The sequence below is a fragment of the Argentina silus genome (genome assembly GCF_951799395.1).
Source record: "Argentina silus genome assembly, chromosome: 14".
Classification (NCBI taxonomy): Eukaryota; Metazoa; Chordata; class Actinopteri; order Argentiniformes; family Argentinidae; genus Argentina; species Argentina silus.
In genome coordinates, this window is record NC_139668.1 from 8,211,934 (window position 1) to 8,231,791 (window position 19,858).

The following is a 19,858-nucleotide window of genomic DNA, read 5'->3' on the forward strand; positions in this document are numbered from 1 at the left end:
ACTGTATGGAATGACTAGTGAATGTACAGGTATTAAGTGCTTTCTCTTGTGCAGCGAATGACTGTTCTGTGATACCTGCCTAACAGGTACAAGACAGATATTACCTTTGAAATGTATTGTTATCACTGATAGCCACCATATCAGGATTGTACCTGTACTGGTACCCATAGGGCCGCAGATGGTAGGTTAAGTACTCCAACGTGTACATTTCCACAGAGTGAATGTAGTGAAATGATACTGCGAAATCTGAACAGCAGTCTGGGCCCTGGGGAAAGAAGAAAAGCCAGGATTAATTATACGGATCATTTAAAATGTATAGACATAAATGTGACTCCACGTTATCAATCAATGGCTGATAGCACACCATAGAATGAAGCAGATTGGTGATGCATTCTAAGTGGTATGGCAGTGTAGATTAAAATAATAATAATAATTAATTAAAAAAGCCAAACAGGCCTACCTAACCACTACAAACACCATCCTCTTACACTTTATTAAATGAATCTCATCCACATAGTTCAGAACTAAATGAGTAAAATATTAAAACGGTGAAAACAATGGAAAGCAACGTGTACTACTTCACATAAGTTCAAATTTGTTCAGAATTCAAACCCATCTTCCCAAATTAAATGTTTACTTTACTTATGAGATTACATTATGTATCTTATCACAATAGAGTCAATGAAGATAAAATAAGATAAGTGTGTTATCTTATTTTATCTTCATTGACTCTATTGTGATAAGATACATAATGTAATCTCATATGTGAAGTAGTACACGTTGCTTTCCATTGTTTTCACCGTTAATTTTCATAATTACATAATTTTCATGTCAGGCAAACTGGGTATGGGCTTCTATAGGGGTTAACAACATTACGCCGTTTTAATCAGACGTCATCACACTTTCATGGTGTCAAAGTCTGCAGCAATTGGTCCAATACAGTTATGAGCTTCCAGAATACAGCAATATAAATGGACTCCCTGTAAGTTACAGTAAATAGGGGGGAGGTGCTTACTTCTCTTGGGGTATAGTGCTCGTATTGCAGGTACCAGGGCCGTGGTCTGGGTGATCTTTTAATGAGATAATAGTGTGGTGGGAAGGGGTGAAACGTTTGCCGTCCTTTCACATCCCTGGAGTCGCCCGTCTCCACTTTCATGGTCTCCATACACGTCCCCAAAGCCATATCCTCAATGTCCGAATTGTGGGTACATTTCCCTGAGTCAAACCCCCCTATAAATCTTCTAAGAGCCTCCTTGCTGAGTACGTAGCCCGCACCCCCGCTCATGTACCCTTGCCGGATGAAAGGGGCAAACCTTCGCCCCAAGTACACAGGCTTCTCTGTGTCGTATTTAGACAAGGTGTGGCGTAGGTTGTCAACGACGACAAACGTGTCGTCATCAGCTTTCAGAAACCAGTCTGCGTCATTGAGGTGGTTCTTATAGATGTACTGGAATGCCCTAATGGTTTTCCAATAGAGCTGGTCCCTTCCCTCCGTCACATTTAGTCCCACTGTAGGGAAATCAGTTTCCACTGAGCTCATGTACAGGACCTTGTTGCAGCGCTTGGCCCATGTGGCCTGAATGTGTTTGGTTCTGGACTCCAGGTTATTGGGCCCTGTCATGACCCAGCACAACAGTCGGGTCGTCTGAGAAAGATTTGCAGCAACACTTCTGTCCTCAACTGGAATGAATAGTTCAGTGTTTAAAGATTGCCACACACACACAGACACAGACACACACACACACACACACACACACACACACACACACACACACACACAGACACACACGCATCGCCAGGATAACAAGCAAGCCTAATTTGGATTTTTATCGCACTATTGCGAGAGGAAGAAGCTTTTGTAACTTTGTTGTACTTGTTGATGATTGGTTCTGATATGACACTGTGATTCATGAAGCGAAAATTATCCAGAAATCATACCTGAGTGAATGTGAATGTTTCGTTTGCTGATTTCAACATGACTGGTGTCATCCACTAAGAACCATGTTGGTGCTGTGTAAACAAAGATTCGCATGGAGAGGAATCCTACACAAAGTCCAGACACAAAGAATATGTGCGAGCCTGTATACATCGTTTACTCCTTTCACACCTAAACCTATAAATGACATAAAAAGCAGGAATGTTCAGTTGCAGCAGGTGGACAATCAAAATGTGTAAGTAAATTGTCAAAATCCATGATTGTCACGATCAGTTTACTAGTGAAATTGTTCATGTAAAAAACAAGTAATTACACACAATTGCTTTAAGAATATGATGTAACATTATATTATAGTCTGTTGATATTCTCATGATATAGCATCTTATCTTACAGTGTCAAAAAAGTCTATAATAATATTATTTTATATATAAAAATGATCTTACCTGTCCACGCAGAAGTGCTTTGGAGGACAACCAACTAAGAGAACGCTGCTACAGGTGGGTTTTAAAGGCAGGTGCAACATACCTCCTATTTACGGGATTTTTTTTCCCCCTAAGCCACCACCCCCTCTCATCGGTGATTCAGTACTTTGTTTGTTTTATTTATTTAAACAGTTATTACATATACATTTTATCTATAAAAAACATTTTATCTATATAACATATCTACATTTTATCTATATAAAATGTACAGTATATATACAGAGAGAGATTTTTTACATCGTAATTTACGTCCATTATGGTATATTTGGTATTATTAAATAATGTTCTTTTTAATTTGGACCATATAGATTAACAAGACAAATCTGTTTATCGTCCAACAGCGTCTTCAAGAGGATCCACCTACTTGGTGGATTTAGCAGATTTAGCTAGCTATACTTATTTCACCAATTACCATAATAATACACAGGTTTCTATTATAATTACCATTAATCCTGCATGTCTACCAGAAGGTACCATGATAATCATACTGCTACACATAAGTGTCCCTGAGATGTACCAAGCTAAAAAACTTTGCCCAATCCCGAAACATGCCCTAAAACCTCCCATCCTTACTTTCCAACTGCTTAGTGCGTAACACTCCAACTGTCCATGTTTGCACCCCCAATGCATCCAGTCCAAACCTAAATGCCTGAGGCTGGGTTATGGGAGGTACATATTCTCTATGGTGATGTTATGCCACGTTATGAGATTATTTCACTCGTCAATAACATAAAAACAATAGAAAAGGGCAACAAACAGAAAATAAAAGAAACAAAGAGCTGACCATTTTTTTTAAAATTATTTTTTACAAATAATAGCCAACAAGAAAAAATAAATAAATAAGAAAACAAAGAGAAAAACAATATCAACAAGCAAATGAATGTTGAGCAGCAGGATATACTGGACGGTTAGGATGGCTGGATGGACACGGTAAATTGTTCAGTGATGCATCAGAGAATATTCTATGATCCCGTAAGATGGGTATGTTTACCTACAGCTAGTGTGTTAATGGCCAGTGATGAGTTTCCATTCAGAATTATATGTTTCTCATTGAAGCTCATGATTTATATGGGACTCTCTGTTAACCATGTAATCTCTATGATGGTGCTTTTAATTTGATGTAAATCATTTTCACCTCATCATGAATAGATCTTACAGTCCACCAAGGGAAGTTTGCGTCGCTAGAGGGCAGTAAGAAATCATCAGCATCTTGAGGGTTTTCCGTCAAGGGTAGACGTCAAGTGGGTAGCTTCATTATTTTTGGAGGATACGGTGATTGAAAATGATCTGACATTTTATCAATGTCATTATTAACAGAGGACTATGTCGTCAAAACGATTCAGTTTGTAAAATGTAGCTATCTCGTATGGAAAATGGATTCCCAACCGACCTATAGGATATACCCCTGATTAATACAGCAACATCTGGCTGGTAAGATATTGCAGCTCGTGTAATATAAGCAACTATTGCATGTATTAAATCCATTTCTTCATATCTACGTTCGTCTTGTTCACCTATGCACAGTGCAATTCGTAATGTTAATAATGTACGCGTGTTATAACGGTGAGTAAATGTGGTGTCGTCGGTTTTGCCCTCTGTATCGTACATCTGTCCGTCAATTTTTATTGAACGAACTAGCTGAACCAATGCTGACCTAATGCTATCCATTATCTGACATTTTAAGAGACATGGTTTCTGGTTATGACAAGTAAAATCTACATCTAAAAATGTAAGATGGATCATTCAGACATCAGTGAAATGTATCTGAAGGCTGTCTATCGCAGTTCCCATTAACAGCCTATAATATGCAGTGTCTGGCTCTCTCTCAGTCTGTCACATCACGTTGGCGGTGTATCTGTATGGACTTGACATGAATAACAGTAGGTGGCTAGAATAGCTTCTCCCATGCGCCTGCAATGCGTGACTGCTGTGGGTAGTGTGACCATGCAGCCTCTGTGTGCATAACTCCTGCAGGGGATACAGGACTCAGCATCATGCCAGCCCCGGAGCAGCGGGGAGAGATGGAGGAAGGGGATGGGGAAGCTGGGCCGTTGCCACCCAGAGAGGGACCCAGCGGACACAGTTTAGAGCCTGACACCACCACCACCAACACCACCAACCTCTTAGCCTCCGTCAAAGAGCAGGTACAGCATCTACCTGCTCCTTTTCTCTCGCCCTTTCCCTGTTCTCTTTAGGGTGTCATTCTCTCCCATCTAAACTCTGATGTTGCAGTGTCAGCAAATGTATCATGTCAAGAATAATATCAGATGTTACATTATTAGCCTTTGAAATGGCTAACCCTAACCCTAAATCTCTGACCATACATCCTTGTATGAGTAGGCCTATCATGCCATGTAGCAATCTTATGGAGCAGGGTTGGATTTTTGTTGGGACGAGTTCACATGGGACCATGAAGTCCTCTCAGCTTGCGACTCCTAAAGCCAACAGTTAAACTTTTGTCTTGTGAAACCAACAGCAGAGGTGACATTTACAGAACTAGCTGAAACCTGATGCAAAAGCACCAGATATTCTAGTTCTGTAGGCTACATTCTATTAGAGTGGAATGTTTGGTTCCAACATGGATGATACCTCTGCTGTTGTGACTGTCCAACTGGTTTTCCTGGAATGGTCTATCTCTAGCCTAATCTGGAGGAGTTAAACCGCAGGGCCTGCTGATGTCAGAGTGGCAAGGCTGGCTCAATCCAGTTACAACACTCTGTGAGGCTTCATCCGCGTATTTGAGGTCCCTAATGCGCTGTTTAACAGCTGTCAGTGTTTGTGCTCATATTTATTTTGTTGTTTGGCCGTATGGTGTGTGTGTGTGTGTGTGAGTGTGTGTGTGTGTGTGTGTGTGTGTGTGTGTGTGTGTGTGTGTGTGCGTGCGTGCGTGCGTGCGTGCGTGCGTGTGTGTGTGTGTGTGTGATGTGGTGGAACACACTAATTCTGTGGGTTGTAGGCCTACTACTGTATGTTTTGTGTTGGACTGTTGTTGTGGCCTATATTCTACCTGAAGTCAATGTGTCATCTTTGGGATGTGCCTCTTTCACTCGACATACAAGAGAGGCTTTGTGACCCCAGACAATGAGCAGACAGTGGCCCCTTCCACAATAGTGTACAGCTGGTACAAGACGTAGGCTGGCACTGCTTGGCATTGGACTGGCAGGGCCTCATACAGAGAGGCACTGCAGTAATGCTGGTGACTGCCACTTGTGATGTCTCAACATGGCTAAGACTACGTGGCCCTATACCAGTTTCATTCATTGATCTCAATATGTCTATGGTTGCGTATATACACTCACTGAACACTTTATTAGGAACACCTTCTCTGATGGAGGTGGTGGAATGGTGTGGGGAATGTTTTCTTGGCACACTTTGGGCCCGTTAATACCAATCAATCATCACTTGAATGCCACAGCCTATTTGAGTATTGTTGCTGACCATGTGCATCCCTTCATGGCCACAATTTACCCATCTTCGAATGGCTACTTCCAGCATGATAATGCACCATGTCACAAAGCAAAAGTAGTCACAAATGAGTTTCATGAACATAAATGAGTTCAGTGTTCTTCAGTGACCTTCCCAGTCACCGGATCTGAATCCAATAGAACACCTTTGGGATGTGGTAGAACGGGAGATTCACAGCTTGAAAGTGCACCTGAAAAATCTGCAGGAATTGCGTGATGCAATCATGTCATCATGGACCAGAATCTCAAAGGAATGTTTCCTACCCAGTATTAGTATAGTGTTCCTAATAAAGTGTTCAGTGAGTGTATATGCTATCTACCGTACTGTATGACTATCTGGTTTCTCTAGATGGTTTCACCCCATGTACACTCTCAATGTCCCCTCACTTTACTTCAGTTTACATAATAGGCCTACTGTATATTCACTTTAATATATGGTACACATGACCCTGTTGCGATGAAATGCCAAAATCTTTAGATGCACTTATCGTGACATGGGTAGTGCTGACCCAAATACCACAAAGCCTCTTTTGTTAGAGTCATATTTGGATCATGTCTTTATCATTTAGTGAGAAAGCTGGCCTCACTTTGAAGACACAGAGATGGACTTGGAAGAATAAATAGCTTTGGGCACCTTCCAGGCTGACTACACTGCAGTCACTTGCCAAATCTCAAAACGCCTGGTGTTGGTGTTAAGATCAGCCAAAACCATTGGTTGATGCGTGCAATGCAACTGCATTGTAGATGATCTCAAACACATCCACTCATTCCACATTCAAACAGTCAGGTTAGGTTGAACAGGCTGAAATACCAGATCTGAGGAGCAGTAATGCATGGAATGGAAAGAGAAATGATATCAAACACCTCATTCCGTTCCATGCATTACAATGAGTCCGTCCTCCGATTTCCCCGTGGTGAGGATTCTCTCATAATCAATTCTCTCATCAATCATTGAAATACAAAAAAGTGAAGGCTTGATAGTCATTTCTTTGCTGTCTTTCTGTGGTCAAAATCTAGTAATTGTTGCTTGTAGACACATTTGGAGTCCCTCACATGTCTTGGAATTGTGAATGTGATGCACATGAATATACCCAAGCCTGTGTACCTCGAGTCTGTCATTGACAAATCTGCAGGGCTGTAAAATGATCAAGTGTTTAACGGCTTGATGGAAAACTCGATTCAAATGGATGCATCTTGTTTGGTGGTGCATACAGTTAGCCTAACAAGCAAATGCCTTGATCGCCTAGTTTCTCTGGAAAAGAAAATCTAGTCTCTCTCCTTTACTCAAATTGGTGCGTGTACAACAGAACACAGTAGTTAGCGTACCTTGTTGTCTCTTCCCTGTTGCCATAGGAGCTCCAGTTCGAGCGTCTGACCAGGGAACTGGAGGAGGAGAGGCAGATTGTGGCCAGTCAGCTGGAGAGGTGCATGTTGGGAGCTGAGTCGCCGGGAGGTGACAGTAGCAGGTACACACACACACACACACACACACACACACACACACAGCGACTGAGAACACATCCCCTGTTGCTGTGATGAGCATGCCTCCTGCACTGGAGCTCGAGTAATGCCTTTATCTAGGCTCACCAATCACTCACATCCACTCACAAACTGCATATAGCTGTTCATCGGTGCATGGCACAGAGCGCATCTGAATAGATGGCCTGGCTTCTCTTGAGGAATAAAGAAAAAGGCTTGTCGCCTGAATGAGGAATTTCAAGATACAAAATACAAGATAAAGAGGGACATGTTATCAGAAGAATGCAGAATGTGTCGAATACTTACTGTCAGCAATGTTTGAATGCAGTCAAGGCTGTTTTTCCGTATACTTTTTATTCATATGAAACACATTTTTCCATGGTTATATCAATGATGCTTCCGTGTGTTTTTATGTCAGTCTCCTGTTCACAATGCTATGTGTGGGCTGCATTTGGAAACCAACGATCTACCTTTCTCTCTCTCTTCTCCTCCTCTCTTTTAGCTCGTCAGAGAAGTCCTTCGCCTGGATAACAGCAGGTACAGTGTCTTCCATATTGAAATCCTAATGTAAAAACATCCACAGGAGTAGTCCAAGGTAGCACAAGTCTTTCAGTTCTCAAGGATACAGTATCAACTGCTGAACCAACGGGTTTGACCATAAGGCGTAACACTGTATGGACCGCAATGGTCATTCATGCTTTGACAATGATGTTAACATACCAAATATGAGATGCTTGGGGAAATGAAAGAATTGGTGGTTGATTTTCAGAGATGATCAGGGGACCTTCAACCAGTGATAAATGGCCAAACAGTGGAAAGAGTATGCCAAATTGGAGTACAGCATAGTGAAGTGGCTTTTCAAAAAAAGATAATGATGCTGACTACACAGTATCTGAGGTAGCAAAACATGCAATTAAAACTCCCAGGGCTAATTAACTACAGCCAAGAGCCAAACCAGGAAGCATTTTTTCAAAAGTGGAACAGAAATGTCTGTAATGTACATGAAGCCATTTTCTTTTTTCTATTTTCTGTGTGTGTGTGTGTGTGTGTGTGTGTGTGTGTGTGTGTGTGTGTGTGTGTGTGTGTGTGTGTGTGTGTTTGTGTTAGATGCATCTGCAGCAGGAGAACTCCAGCCTGGTGGAATGGGGAGGTCTCAGTCCCCCTCTCGCCTTTTCAGACGTGGACAGGGTCTCTACCCCCCTGAGCCAGAGAGAGCGTCCCTGCATGACAGTGAGGGTACGTCTATTTCCTTATATGTTCAATCACTGTACAGTGCTGAAGCCCTACAGATCCAGACGTCATTCAAACATGAGCAGGACATTGAGCCAAATTATGAAAAACATCCTTTTTTTCTGTCCTCTGCCTCCCGCAACTCACCTGAATACCCTTGACCTCCCTCTCCCCTCCCCCCTCCTCACCTCCCTCTCTCCTCCCCCCTTCCCTGTCTCCTCCCCTTCGCCCTCACAGGGTCTGGGGGTCATTCGCTCCATATGACCTCATACTCGGACAGTGGCTACCAAGACAGTAGCGTTGGCTACTACAGCAGTCAGAACGTGGTGCGCTCGGAGCCGCGGCCTCAGGTCTCCAGCCCGGGGCCCAGGGCCGGCGCCAGCCCCGGCCTCACCAGGAGCCCCAGGGCAGAGGGCCAGGCTTCGGCATCAGGCCGGGTGATGAGGAGGATAGGCTCCATACCCTCCCGGAGCCAGTCTCCCGCGGCGTGCGCGGCAATGGTGGGCCCCGTGTCCCCCTCCCGCGTCTCCCTGCGCACCTCCCAGGGCGGCAGCGCCTACGGCTCGCCCATCCTCTCCGAGCCCCGCCCCCTGGCTAGCATATTCCCCGGGACCAGCATGCCCCCCTCTTCCTCCTCCTCCTCCCCCCCGCCGCCCCCCGCCACCGCCTCCTCCCAGTCCCGTGCCAGCTCGCCCTTCTCCCCCACCCAGAGGAACGGCTCCCCCTCCAACGGCCTCCGCAGCAGCCCCCGCCTGGGCAGCGCCTCCCACGCCACCTCGCCTCCGTGCCAGGCGGTGGGCAGTGGCGGCGTCTCGGGGCGCCTGGGGTCCTCTCTGTCTCTGGTGGAAGGGAGGGGGTTGTCCACGTCGCCCCTGCGCTCCTGTATGGTCGCTGTGCCCCAGCAGCACTACGGCTCCACGCTGCCACGCCAGACACAGCCACTCCCGTACGGCCACGAGCCCTACGGCCTCTACGAGAGGACCGCCCTGCCTCGCCCGGACAGCCTCACAGGTCAGGGTCTGTCAAACACACACACACACAAACACACTCACACACACACACACACACACACACACACACACACACACACTCCTTACGAAATGTGTTCCCTGAATTTCAGATTTTCACTAAATATATTACTGAAAGAGTACTGGAGAGTATCGCAATGCATCACCATATGTGTTGTATCACAATGTATCGCATCGTGACCCATGTATCATGATACGTATCGTACCGTGAGGTCTTTGCCAATACCCAGCCCTACTTGTTATGTTTCCCTCCAAATGTCTGTGTTGTCAATAGACTTTTTCTTGCGATTCTAAAGCTCAGAATAGTTGTTGTTTGTTGTTTGGTTACTGACAGGTTGTTATTCCATTTACCTGCACAGCTCTTTTTTTCGTTTTTAGATCACAAAGACATTTCACAGCACTCTAAAACTCTGTCTGACAGACAAACAGGAGAAAATGGGGTTGCTTTCTCCTCTCCCTGTTTGTTCCCTGCAGCAGAGACGCTCACAAATAGACAAGAAATAGACAAGAAATAGACAAGAAATAGACAAGAAATAGACAGCCTTTTTAGATCAATTACACACATTACACATTTCACAAAGCTCAATGCAAAGCCATGATACAGATCATCAACGTTGTCTGATAAGGATCCGGCCGGGTTGGAAGTGGTTCTTTGCCACTACAAAGAATTTCTTCTTCTGATTTCTTTGCATTGAGTTTACTAATAACATTGTTATTCAAAAAAGGCTGCCTTCTATTGTTTTTTCACAAAGTTGTGTATTTTATTGTAAATTCCTTGGGTCAATGTGTCTCGCATCACAATAAGCAACCACAGGCATGAGTCTATACCGAGCACAACGCAACATACAACGCAACATACAACACAACATACAACACAACATACAACACAAGATACAACACAACATACAACACAAGATACAACACAAGATACAACACAACATACAACACAACATACAACACAACATACAACACAAGATACAACACGTTGCATACATTTCCAGTCAGAGGGACATGCGTCATATTGCAGACAGAGGCTCTTTGAGCATAATGAATGTGCTAAGTCTTTTTGTGTTTACCCCGAGGGGATGCGGCTATGTTGTAATGGTCCGTTGCTTTTTTGATTATATTTTGATTTGTATCGTCCTATACTAAATACAAGATCCTCAGTATTGCTGATATGATATTGCTGTGACATAGATGTGTTGGTCCTTCCTGCATCGAAGCACTTAGCCTGTCCTAGTGACCCAGATAGCCTTGTTGTATAAGCCACTCATTCATAATACGCCTCTACTGTATTGGTATTGTTGGTATGTATGGGATGTTATAAGACATTGCCTATCTTTCCTATTCATTTGGGATTGAGGCATAGTGCCGCTGGCCATTTAAGATGGGGGTTTTTTAGTCTAGGAGGAGGTTTAATCCACTGGGAGTGGGAGAATGTACAGAATGTCAACAACCCAACTGTGTGTGCCCACCCAGGTCTGCACAGCTCCTACGCCAGCCACCACAGCCAGCTGGACCAGGAGTTGAGGGCAGCCATGTCGCCCGAGTGTCACATCACGCCCGTCTACGACGACAGAGCCTTCCACAGCCCCCTGTACCACAGCCCCACCCACGGCGGCTCACAGAGCGTCATCTACAGGGCAGCCACAGGTACTGCGCTTGAGGCCAGCTGGTACAAACAACAACCCCTAGGCCATAGTCGTTACTGGAGTGTTAGTGAAGAAATTATCATCTCTTTGTCTTTGTCTACCATTTTTTTCTGACCGAGTACTCAGTTTGGGTACTTTCCGATACCGAGTACCAATACGAGTACTTTTGGAAAGGACTTCTGGCCAAGAAACCAATCAAATTAACAGGGGCTGGACAAACAGAACATTCACAACAAGGATGTCTTCTACTACAGTTACACAAATATAGATCAATATTTTGTATTCAATAAACACTCTCTAAATGTATTTTATCACCTCTTGCTAGCAAGCTACTCTGTTACTAGCATAGTAATGCTTAGGAATGTGCTCATGTGAGCATAATCGCTAGTCGTTGCTAGCTATCTTGCCAGATAAAAACACTTAGTGACAAGAGTCATGTTTTTTTGTAAGCTACTGCTTTCAGGTAAATCAGTGCGCCTCGCTCTGCAAAAGTGTGTTTTAGTATCGGTTTGGGGTATCTGGGCATTGCTAAGATACCCGATTGCTCGATACCAGTATCTTGGTATTCCCTGATTCCCTACTTTATCTCTCTCCTCCTGTTTTTGGCATTCTCCATTTCCCAGACTCCCTGTGTGTGTCGTCCTGAGGAAGGTATTATTTATTTATTTTACCACCAGGTGTGGGGAACCTTCAAAGGACCACAAGCCATTGCAGCACCCTGGCGTACCAAAGAAGCAGCTATGGGCTAAACTCCACAGGCTTGTACGTGGACCCCTACAGGGTCTCCCAGCAGGGGCCCACTGAGCTATCCTACACCAGATCCCCCTCCATCGACAGCATGCACAAGGACCCCAGGTACACACACACACAGACACACACACACACACACACACACACACACACACACACACACACACACACACACACACACACACACACACACACTAATTGGCTGCGCTGCACAGAGAGTTCAAGCTGCAGCAGGAATAGTTGTATCTCTTTTCCTTTCAACTATGTCTCCCTCCTCCTCTCCTCTCCTCTCTCTCTCTCTCTCTCTCCCTCCTTCTCCAGGGAGTTTGCGTGGCGTGACCCGGAGCTTCAGGAGGTGATCCACATGCTGCAGCATCACTTCCCCTCGGTGCAAGCCAATGCCGCCGCCTACCTCCAGCACCTGTGTTATGGAGACAACATTGTCAAAGTGGAGGTAATGTCTACCTGGTCGCTCCCCACCTCCCCACCTCCACACCTCCCCACCTCCACACCTCCCTAAGCAACACACAGCTACTGTATGCCCCTGAACCCCTGAAAGGAAAGGATTTGAAAACACTAATACCAGTGAAAAGGATTCAAAACAAGAACGTGTTCAACAACGTGGAAACCTACAGGTTTTTCACTTGTGAGGTGAAGCTAGCGGCATAAGCAGATGATGTCATCATGGTATTGGGGAGAAAACCAACGTCAGGAGTTAGCTGGGACCTACCAGTGGGTCATGACCCACCATTTGGCAAACCATGGGGCTTTACACCAGATGGCTGACCTAAACCATACTGTGCCACCTCCAATATTTCACATTGTTCTTTCCGGCTGGTGAATGCGTAACTAGGCCAGCATGGTACAACTCAGCTCAGCTCTGCTCAGCTTGGCTCTGTCGTGTCAATGAAGTGAATAAAAACGCCAAGCTGGTTGTGGTCAACATCAGGTGGATGTGACCCTGTGTCCCTCCCCCCCTCCCCTTGCAGGTGTGTCACCTGGGAGGCATCCAGCATCTGGTGGACCTGCTGGACCACAAGGCTGTGGAGGTGCAGAGGTGTGCCTGCGGAGCTCTCAGGAACCTGGTCTACGGGAAGGCCACCGATGACAACAAGGTGGCCCTGAGGAACTCAGGGGGTGTCCCCGCTCTGCTCCGGCTGCTGAGGAAGACCACTGACAACGAAGTCAGGGAGCTGGTCACTGGTGTGTGTCTCTGGCGTCTGTTTGTGTCTCTGGTGTCAGTTGGCTGGCTGGCTGGCTGGCTGGCTGGCTGGCTGGCTGGCCGGCTGGCTGGCTGGCAGCCTTTGTATGTCCTGCCTGTCCCTGTCTTACTTTCGACCTGCTTGTCACTCTTCCTGGATACTTTCTTTGTCTGCCTCTCTTAACATCTGTGTGTTCTCTCTACCTCTCTCAGTATGTCTGTTCTCTGCCTCATTTAACATCTGTCTGTTCCCTCTACCTCTCTAAAGGTCTGTCTGTTCTCTCTACCTCCCTCCGTATATGTCTGTCCTCTCTGCCTCATTTAACAAGTCTGTTTGACTTACATTTCTAATATCTTCTGCGTAGCCAAGACAGGGGTCATAGGATAGGCTAACAGCAGCTCTACAAGTCGTTTGTCTTCTGCTCCGTCCGTGCCTGTGTCCGTTAGGCGTGCTGTGGAACCTGTCCTCCTGCGACGCGGTCAAGATGACCATCATCAGGGACGCTCTGACCACCCTGACCAACACGGTGGTCATCCCCCACTCGGGCTGGAGCAGCGGCAGCCCCTACCGCGAGGAGCTCAAGCTCAAGTTCCACTCGTCCCTCCTCCTGCGTAACACCACCGGCTGTCTGAGGTGAGGACTCCGTGTAGGACCGAACCTTGTCCTCTCGGATTTCAATGTCGTTGTGTCACGCCACAGGTGTCACCGTTCTGACGCTTCGCCTGAACTACCACCTGTCTTATAAATCGTGGAACGATTCTTGATATTATTATTATTTTTTTTAAAGAATTTCCCCATTTGTGGAGATATCGTGCCATCATATCAGTCAATCGATATGATGGCACGATAGCCTATTGCTTTCCATCAGTGTGGACAGAGTTGTCTCTCGTAAGACAATGAGTCGTAATCTGTCGCAAAAACAATACTCAGATCTAGGATCATGACTCTAGCATGCTGTGATTCTCTCCTCCTCACCTCACCACTGACAGCTGATGTGTGGTGAGCTTTCTGGTGCATAATGGATGCTGCGGCATCTCCCGGGTGGGTGCTACTGTACAATACACATGGTAGTGATGAGGTGAGATCCCCCCCCCAGACAACGTGAGCTCTTTGGGTATCTATAAATGCAATCGATTGGTACTATTGTTTTATTATCAACATACTCAGACCTAATCCTGACCAGTTCATTCATTTATGGTTAAACTCACCAAACTGACCCTGGATCAACATTTAGGGGTATTTAACTGGATAAAGAGCACATTTGTATTGACGTCAGGGAAATGTACAGTCGTTTGTCTGCTCTCTTGAATGACCGGTGGTCTCTATTGGAGGAGCAGTTTCTGTACTGTATCCAGGCAGTACAGTTCAGGTGTTTTTAGAGCCACCCTGTGGATGAAGTTATGCAAGACAGCCTAATGTGGCCTGAGGCAAAGTAGATTTGAAATTCTAACAAAGGCTTCTCAGCTTTGCTACACTTTCATTTTCGTTGGGATGTTGTTTGTGTGTGTGTGTGTGTGTGTGTGTGTGTGTGTGTATGTGTGTGTGTGTGTGTGTGTGTGTGTGTGTATGTGCCCACATGCTTTTTATGTAGGGTGGCGTCTGGGTGTGTGTACCTGGTCGTGTGTGTGTGTGTGTGTGTGTGTGTGTGTGTGTGTGTGTGTGTGCGTCCATGCGTGTGTGCGTGTGTACGTGTGTGCGTTTGGCTGTGTGTGTATTGCATTGTGTATTATTGTTGATCTGTGGACTCTGTGGACTGTACAGGAACCTGAGTTCGGCAGGAGAAGAGGCCAGGAGCCAGCTCCGCTGTTGTGAGGGTCTGGTGGACTCTCTGCTCCATGTCATCAAAGCCTGTGTCAGCACCTCCGACTTCGACAGTAAGGTGGGTCCTACAGTACCCCCCCCCCCTCAGAGCAGGTCTTATGATGGATTGGCTAGGTGGGTAGGCTACACGGCGACTGTCCACCGTGCGCTCAAAATGCAATTAAATGGAAGTTGAAAAATGGTTTCACAGACAACACTACTTTTCAAACTAGAGCATGAGGTCATTTTGATATATGGGTGAGCTTTTCTCTTTCTAAGCTGGTATGGTTTTCTCTCTCGGTGTGTGAGCTTATGCTTTAGTGTGTGTGTGTGTGTGTGTGTGTGTGTGTGTGTGTGTGTGGTGTGTGTGTGTGTGTGTGTGTGTGTGCGTGTGCGTGTGTGCGTGTGTGTGCGCGCACGCCTGCCTTTGTGTGTGTATTGTGTGTGCGTGCGTGCATATTGTGTGTGTGTGTGTGTGTGTGTGTGTGTGTGTGTGTGTGTGTGTGTGTGTGTGTGTGTGTGTGTGTTGAAATGATTCCACCCCAGATTGTGGAGAACTGTGTGTGCACGCTGAGGAATCTCTCCTATCGTCTGGAGATCGAGCTGCCCTCCTCTCGCCTGCTGGGGGGGCCCCAGGAGGTGGACTCCCTGCTGGGCTACGGCTCTCCCAGTAAGGACTACGACTACCTCTGCTGGGGCAAGAAGAGGAAGAAGAAGAAGAGGCCGTGGCTGGATGACAAGGTAGGAGGAGCACAGCCTCATCCCCAGAACGGTAGAGGAGCCAGCTAAGGATCGTCTTTGTTTTAAAGGTGCAATCTGTAACCCTCCTACCAGTATACACACACACAGACACACGCATGTGCGCACATGCACACGCACGCACACGTGCACACACACACATACACACACACACACGCTCACACGCACACACTCACACACAGACACACACACACACACGCTCACACACACACACACAGTCACACACACACATACTCACGCACACACGCACTCACACACACACATACTCACGCACACACGCAGACACACACACACACACACACACACACACATTTTCACACTGTAGAAAAGCAAAATAACCAAATTGCGCCATCCAACTCGTAAATCTGCGCCCACAGACTTAGGAAGAACTGGATTGAACTGAATTGGATCATTTCATTTGAACCGACTTCTCTCCCCTCGCTCCTCCTCACTCACGCGGGTGTGCGTCTGTGCGTCTGTGCGTTGTGTGTTGGCAGTGGGATGGAGTGGGGCCTATCCCAGGCTTCTCCAAGTCTCAGGGGGGGGCAGAGATGCTGTGGCACCCTGCCGTGGTGAAGCCCTACCTGAGCCTGCTGGCTGAGAGCTCTAACCCTGCCACCCTGGAGGGGTCGGCCGGCTCCCTGCAGAACCTCTCCGCCGGCAACCTGAAGGTGGGTCTGTAGCACCGCGAGGAGGAGGGCAACTGGGGCTACTTACCCAATGACGTTCGTGAGATTAGCGTTGTTGACGATGTCTCCCCCATCAACGGTTCTCATATTCCTCCTCTTCAGCCGTTTGGTGTTACTATCAATCTAGAATGAGTCACTTTGTAGCGTATTTCTTCCCCTTTTTGAATCTCACCGGTTCTTTCTCCTTATGTGTGTGTGTGTGTGTGTATGTACCTATGTATGTACTCATGTGTGTGTATATGCGTGTTCATGTTCTTGTGGCCAGTTTGCGTCCTACATCCGTGCAGCGGTGCGTAAGGAGAAGGGGCTGCCCATCCTGGTGGAGCTCCTACGGATGGACAACGACCGGGTGGTCTGCTCTGTGGCCACCGCTCTAAGGAACATGGCTCTGGACAGCAGGAACAAGGAGCTTATAGGTCAGACAGACAGACAGACAGACAGACAGACAGACGCTGTCACTCACTCATATCGGTCGGGGTGCTGTTTTCTCCACCCGTGCCGCCACCAGCACCTTAGGCATTGACCGATACAAATTGTGTGTTTTGGATGATATTTTTTTGTGTTTTTTTGTGTTTGTGTGTTTTTATCTGCTGAGCACATGCGTACTCGCGCACACACACACACACACACACACACACACACACACACACACACACACACACACACACACACACAGTCACCAAGTGCCTCCTTGTGCCCACACAGGGAAGTATGCCATGAGGGACCTGGTGAACCGCCTCCCGGGGGGCAGCCCCTCCCTGCTGTCAGACGAGACAGTGGCGTCTGTGTGCTGCACGCTGCATGAGGTCACCAGCAGGAACATGGAGAACGCCAAGGCCCTGGCAGATACAGGCGGCATCGAGAAGCTGGTCGACATCAGCAAGGGCAGAGGAAAGGGGTACCGTATGCCTTATGAATTGCAACGTAACATGATATGACCCCGTTATAACGATACAACTTTGCAATAACGAATTCTGAATTCTATCATAATAACTAAATAATATGATCACATTTCGTTACAGTGATCTTATTATTTCGATGTATTTGCAGCAATGCGCCGCAGTAGGATAGTTTGCAATATAAACAAAGAGCATACCGTACCGTTTCAGATAAGTGTGTCTCTGCTGCTTGTCTCAGGTATTCTATGAAGGTGGTGAAGGCTGCAGCTCAGGTACTGAACACACTGTGGCAGTACAGGGACCTGCGCACCCTCTACAAACAGGTGAGCACTCCCTCCACAGCCCATTACCCACAGTCCAGTGTGTCTACTCTGTATGCTAACTTGACATGTTAGCTTTTGCTAATGTCATTGAGATGTGTTGATGGTGAGGCTAATGCAAAACAGATGACAGATTCTTTAATCCAATGTGACAATACATCTCCAGAAAGTAATGTCTTCTACAGTTGCTTACAATATCGATATGTAAACGATCCGGTATACAGTTACTTTACTTGTTGGTCCGGGTATGAGGGCGTTTTCGTAGCCTGTGCTCCTATTTCATAGGACGGATGGAACCACGTCCATTTCATCACCCCTGTGTCCACACTGGAGCGGGACAGGTACAGGTCTCAACCAACCCTGCCTACCAGCACCTTACAGATGTCCCCCGTCATCCAATCAGGTGAGCTCACTCAACCAGCATGAGGAAAAAAACTCCCTGGTGCACCACCGCCCGATAGAATAGTTTTTTTCACCACAATGCAGTTCTGTATTATCATATTAACGTTACGTTTTTTTTTAGGTGGCAGTGCAACTTCCTCGCCAGCAATGTTGGGGATAAGAAGACACAGCTCCAATTACCAGAGGGCGCAATCGTCTATGCAACTGGATACATATTACGGAGACAACAGTTTACATAAACAACAATATACAGGTAAATCACACCGCTGTGCCTCCCACAGGTCTTTTCATCAACAGACCAACAGTACATTTGAGATTTGAAATTGAGAACATCTTGGATTCAGAGATAACTTCCATGTTTTTTGGATATTGTTTGAAACTTTTTGGTTGTACAAACTGAGGACACCGGTCCTGTAGAGTACTGTACAGTACATGACTTTGGTTCATTGTGCATACTGCGTGTGTGTATTTATGTTCACAAGAAGTTGTGTTTTTTTTCGTTCTAGGGTCAGAAAAACAAACACCATATTTTATCGGGTCCTATTCCTCCCCATCAAGAGAGGACTTCAGAAGATCCCAGGTAAGACTAGAAAAACATAGTCCCTAATGATTTTAATTTGTTTAAACCCCTAATTTAAATTAATTGTTTTGGTCCCCACTCATATATAGTACAGGCCTTTTTGTGTCCTTTTTGTGTTGTAGTTGTCTGTGTTTGTCTCATAAGACTTCTTTTCTGACCAGCACACGGAGCTGTTCTATGACGAGCCAGATAGGAAGACTTACAACACCTACGGAATGTACCTATCATCGCCACAGGGTTATGGGGAGGAGGAGCCTTACCAGGACGAGTCTGTCCACTCAACCTCCACAGAGAGATATGCCACCCAATCTCACAGACTCAAATCCACCACTAATTATGTGGACTTCTACTCCACCACGCGAAGGCCTTCCCAGCGGGCCAACCAGTACACCGGCTCTCCTGACTCCTGGGTGTAGACATGTTACTCAACAAACCATCCATTTATATGCGAACATTTGTGTTTGTGTGTATGTGTGTGTGTGTGTGTGTGTGTGTGCGTGTGTGTGTGTGTGTGTGTGTCTGTGTCTGTGTTCATGTATGCATGCGTGCTTGTGTGTGTGTGTGTGTGTGTGTGTGTGTGTGTGTGTGTGTGTGTGTGTGTGTGTGTGTGTGTGTGTGTGTGTGGTGTGCGTGCGTGCGTTTGTGCGTACGTGTGTTTGTGAGTGCGTGCGTTTGTGAGTGCGTGCATGTTCAATTATTCAGAATGGAGTGAGAAACCTAGTTGTTTTCTGGAGTGCTTAACAATGTCAGCCAAAGTATTTCTCAGCTGTAAGAAGCTGTATGTGGTGGCTTTATGATGAGGTGGGTCAAATAGGAGGTAAACATCCAATCAAATGGAGATTTGTAAAATGAGGAAAGGTTATGCATTAAGGGAATTAATTGTTCTGGATGTTAGCCAAAAATATATCATGAAGTCATATCCGTGAAATGTCTAATAGTATTTGTACAGATGAATAAAAGTATTACACTGTCTTGTTACATTGCTGTTTTCAACGTGTAGACTGTGTATGCTACAGTATGTTGGGGCGGTTTCCTGGAAACAGATTAAGTCTAGTCTTGGACTAAATCACACTTTCAATGGAAAATATCCATTGAGGATGCTTTGTAGTTCAGGATTAGGCTCAATCGGTGTCCGGGAAACCAGCCCATAGTGTCTAGTACATTTTCTATGGTTTATTTATGAATT

General features: G+C 46.0%; 2 protein-coding genes across 3 annotated transcripts; one reads left to right on the plus strand and one right to left on the minus strand.

Annotated features, from left to right (window-relative positions):
- Positions 1-100: 100 nt before the first annotated feature.
- On the minus strand, positions 101-2,072 carry c1galt1a (core 1 synthase, glycoprotein-N-acetylgalactosamine 3-beta-galactosyltransferase 1a; the record flags this gene model as incomplete). The annotated part of the gene is made up of 3 exons (XM_083685056.1): positions 1,939-2,072; positions 1,016-1,680; positions 101-265 (listed from the first exon to the last, which is right to left on the minus strand). The coding sequence occupies exons 1-3, from the start codon at positions 2,030-2,032 to the stop codon at positions 101-103; spliced, it is 924 nt and encodes a 307-aa protein (XP_083541182.1). The 5' UTR covers positions 2,033-2,072.
- Positions 2,073-3,648: 1,576 nt separating this feature from the next.
- LOC310815195 (plakophilin-4-like) lies at positions 3,649-19,652 on the plus strand. Of its 2 annotated transcripts, none has more exons than XM_083684886.1 (21): positions 3,649-3,849; positions 4,393-4,562; positions 7,236-7,348; positions 7,864-7,898; positions 8,469-8,597; positions 8,829-9,602; positions 11,099-11,272; positions 11,949-12,126; positions 12,343-12,475; positions 13,011-13,224; positions 13,670-13,856; positions 14,985-15,102; positions 15,570-15,764; positions 16,280-16,453; positions 16,737-16,887; positions 17,177-17,369; positions 17,609-17,693; positions 17,976-18,093; positions 18,214-18,345; positions 18,599-18,672; positions 18,834-19,652. In XM_083684886.1, exons 2-21 carry the CDS (start codon positions 4,413-4,415, stop codon positions 19,086-19,088), a joined length of 3,582 nt encoding a protein of 1,193 aa, XP_083541012.1. In that variant the 5' UTR covers positions 3,649-3,849; positions 4,393-4,412; the 3' UTR covers positions 19,089-19,652. The 2 variants fall into 2 exon arrangements, with proteins under 2 accessions (XP_083541012.1, XP_083541013.1); XM_083684887.1 differs by having other exon boundaries at positions 8,481-8,597.
- Positions 19,653-19,858: the final 206 nt, after the last annotated feature.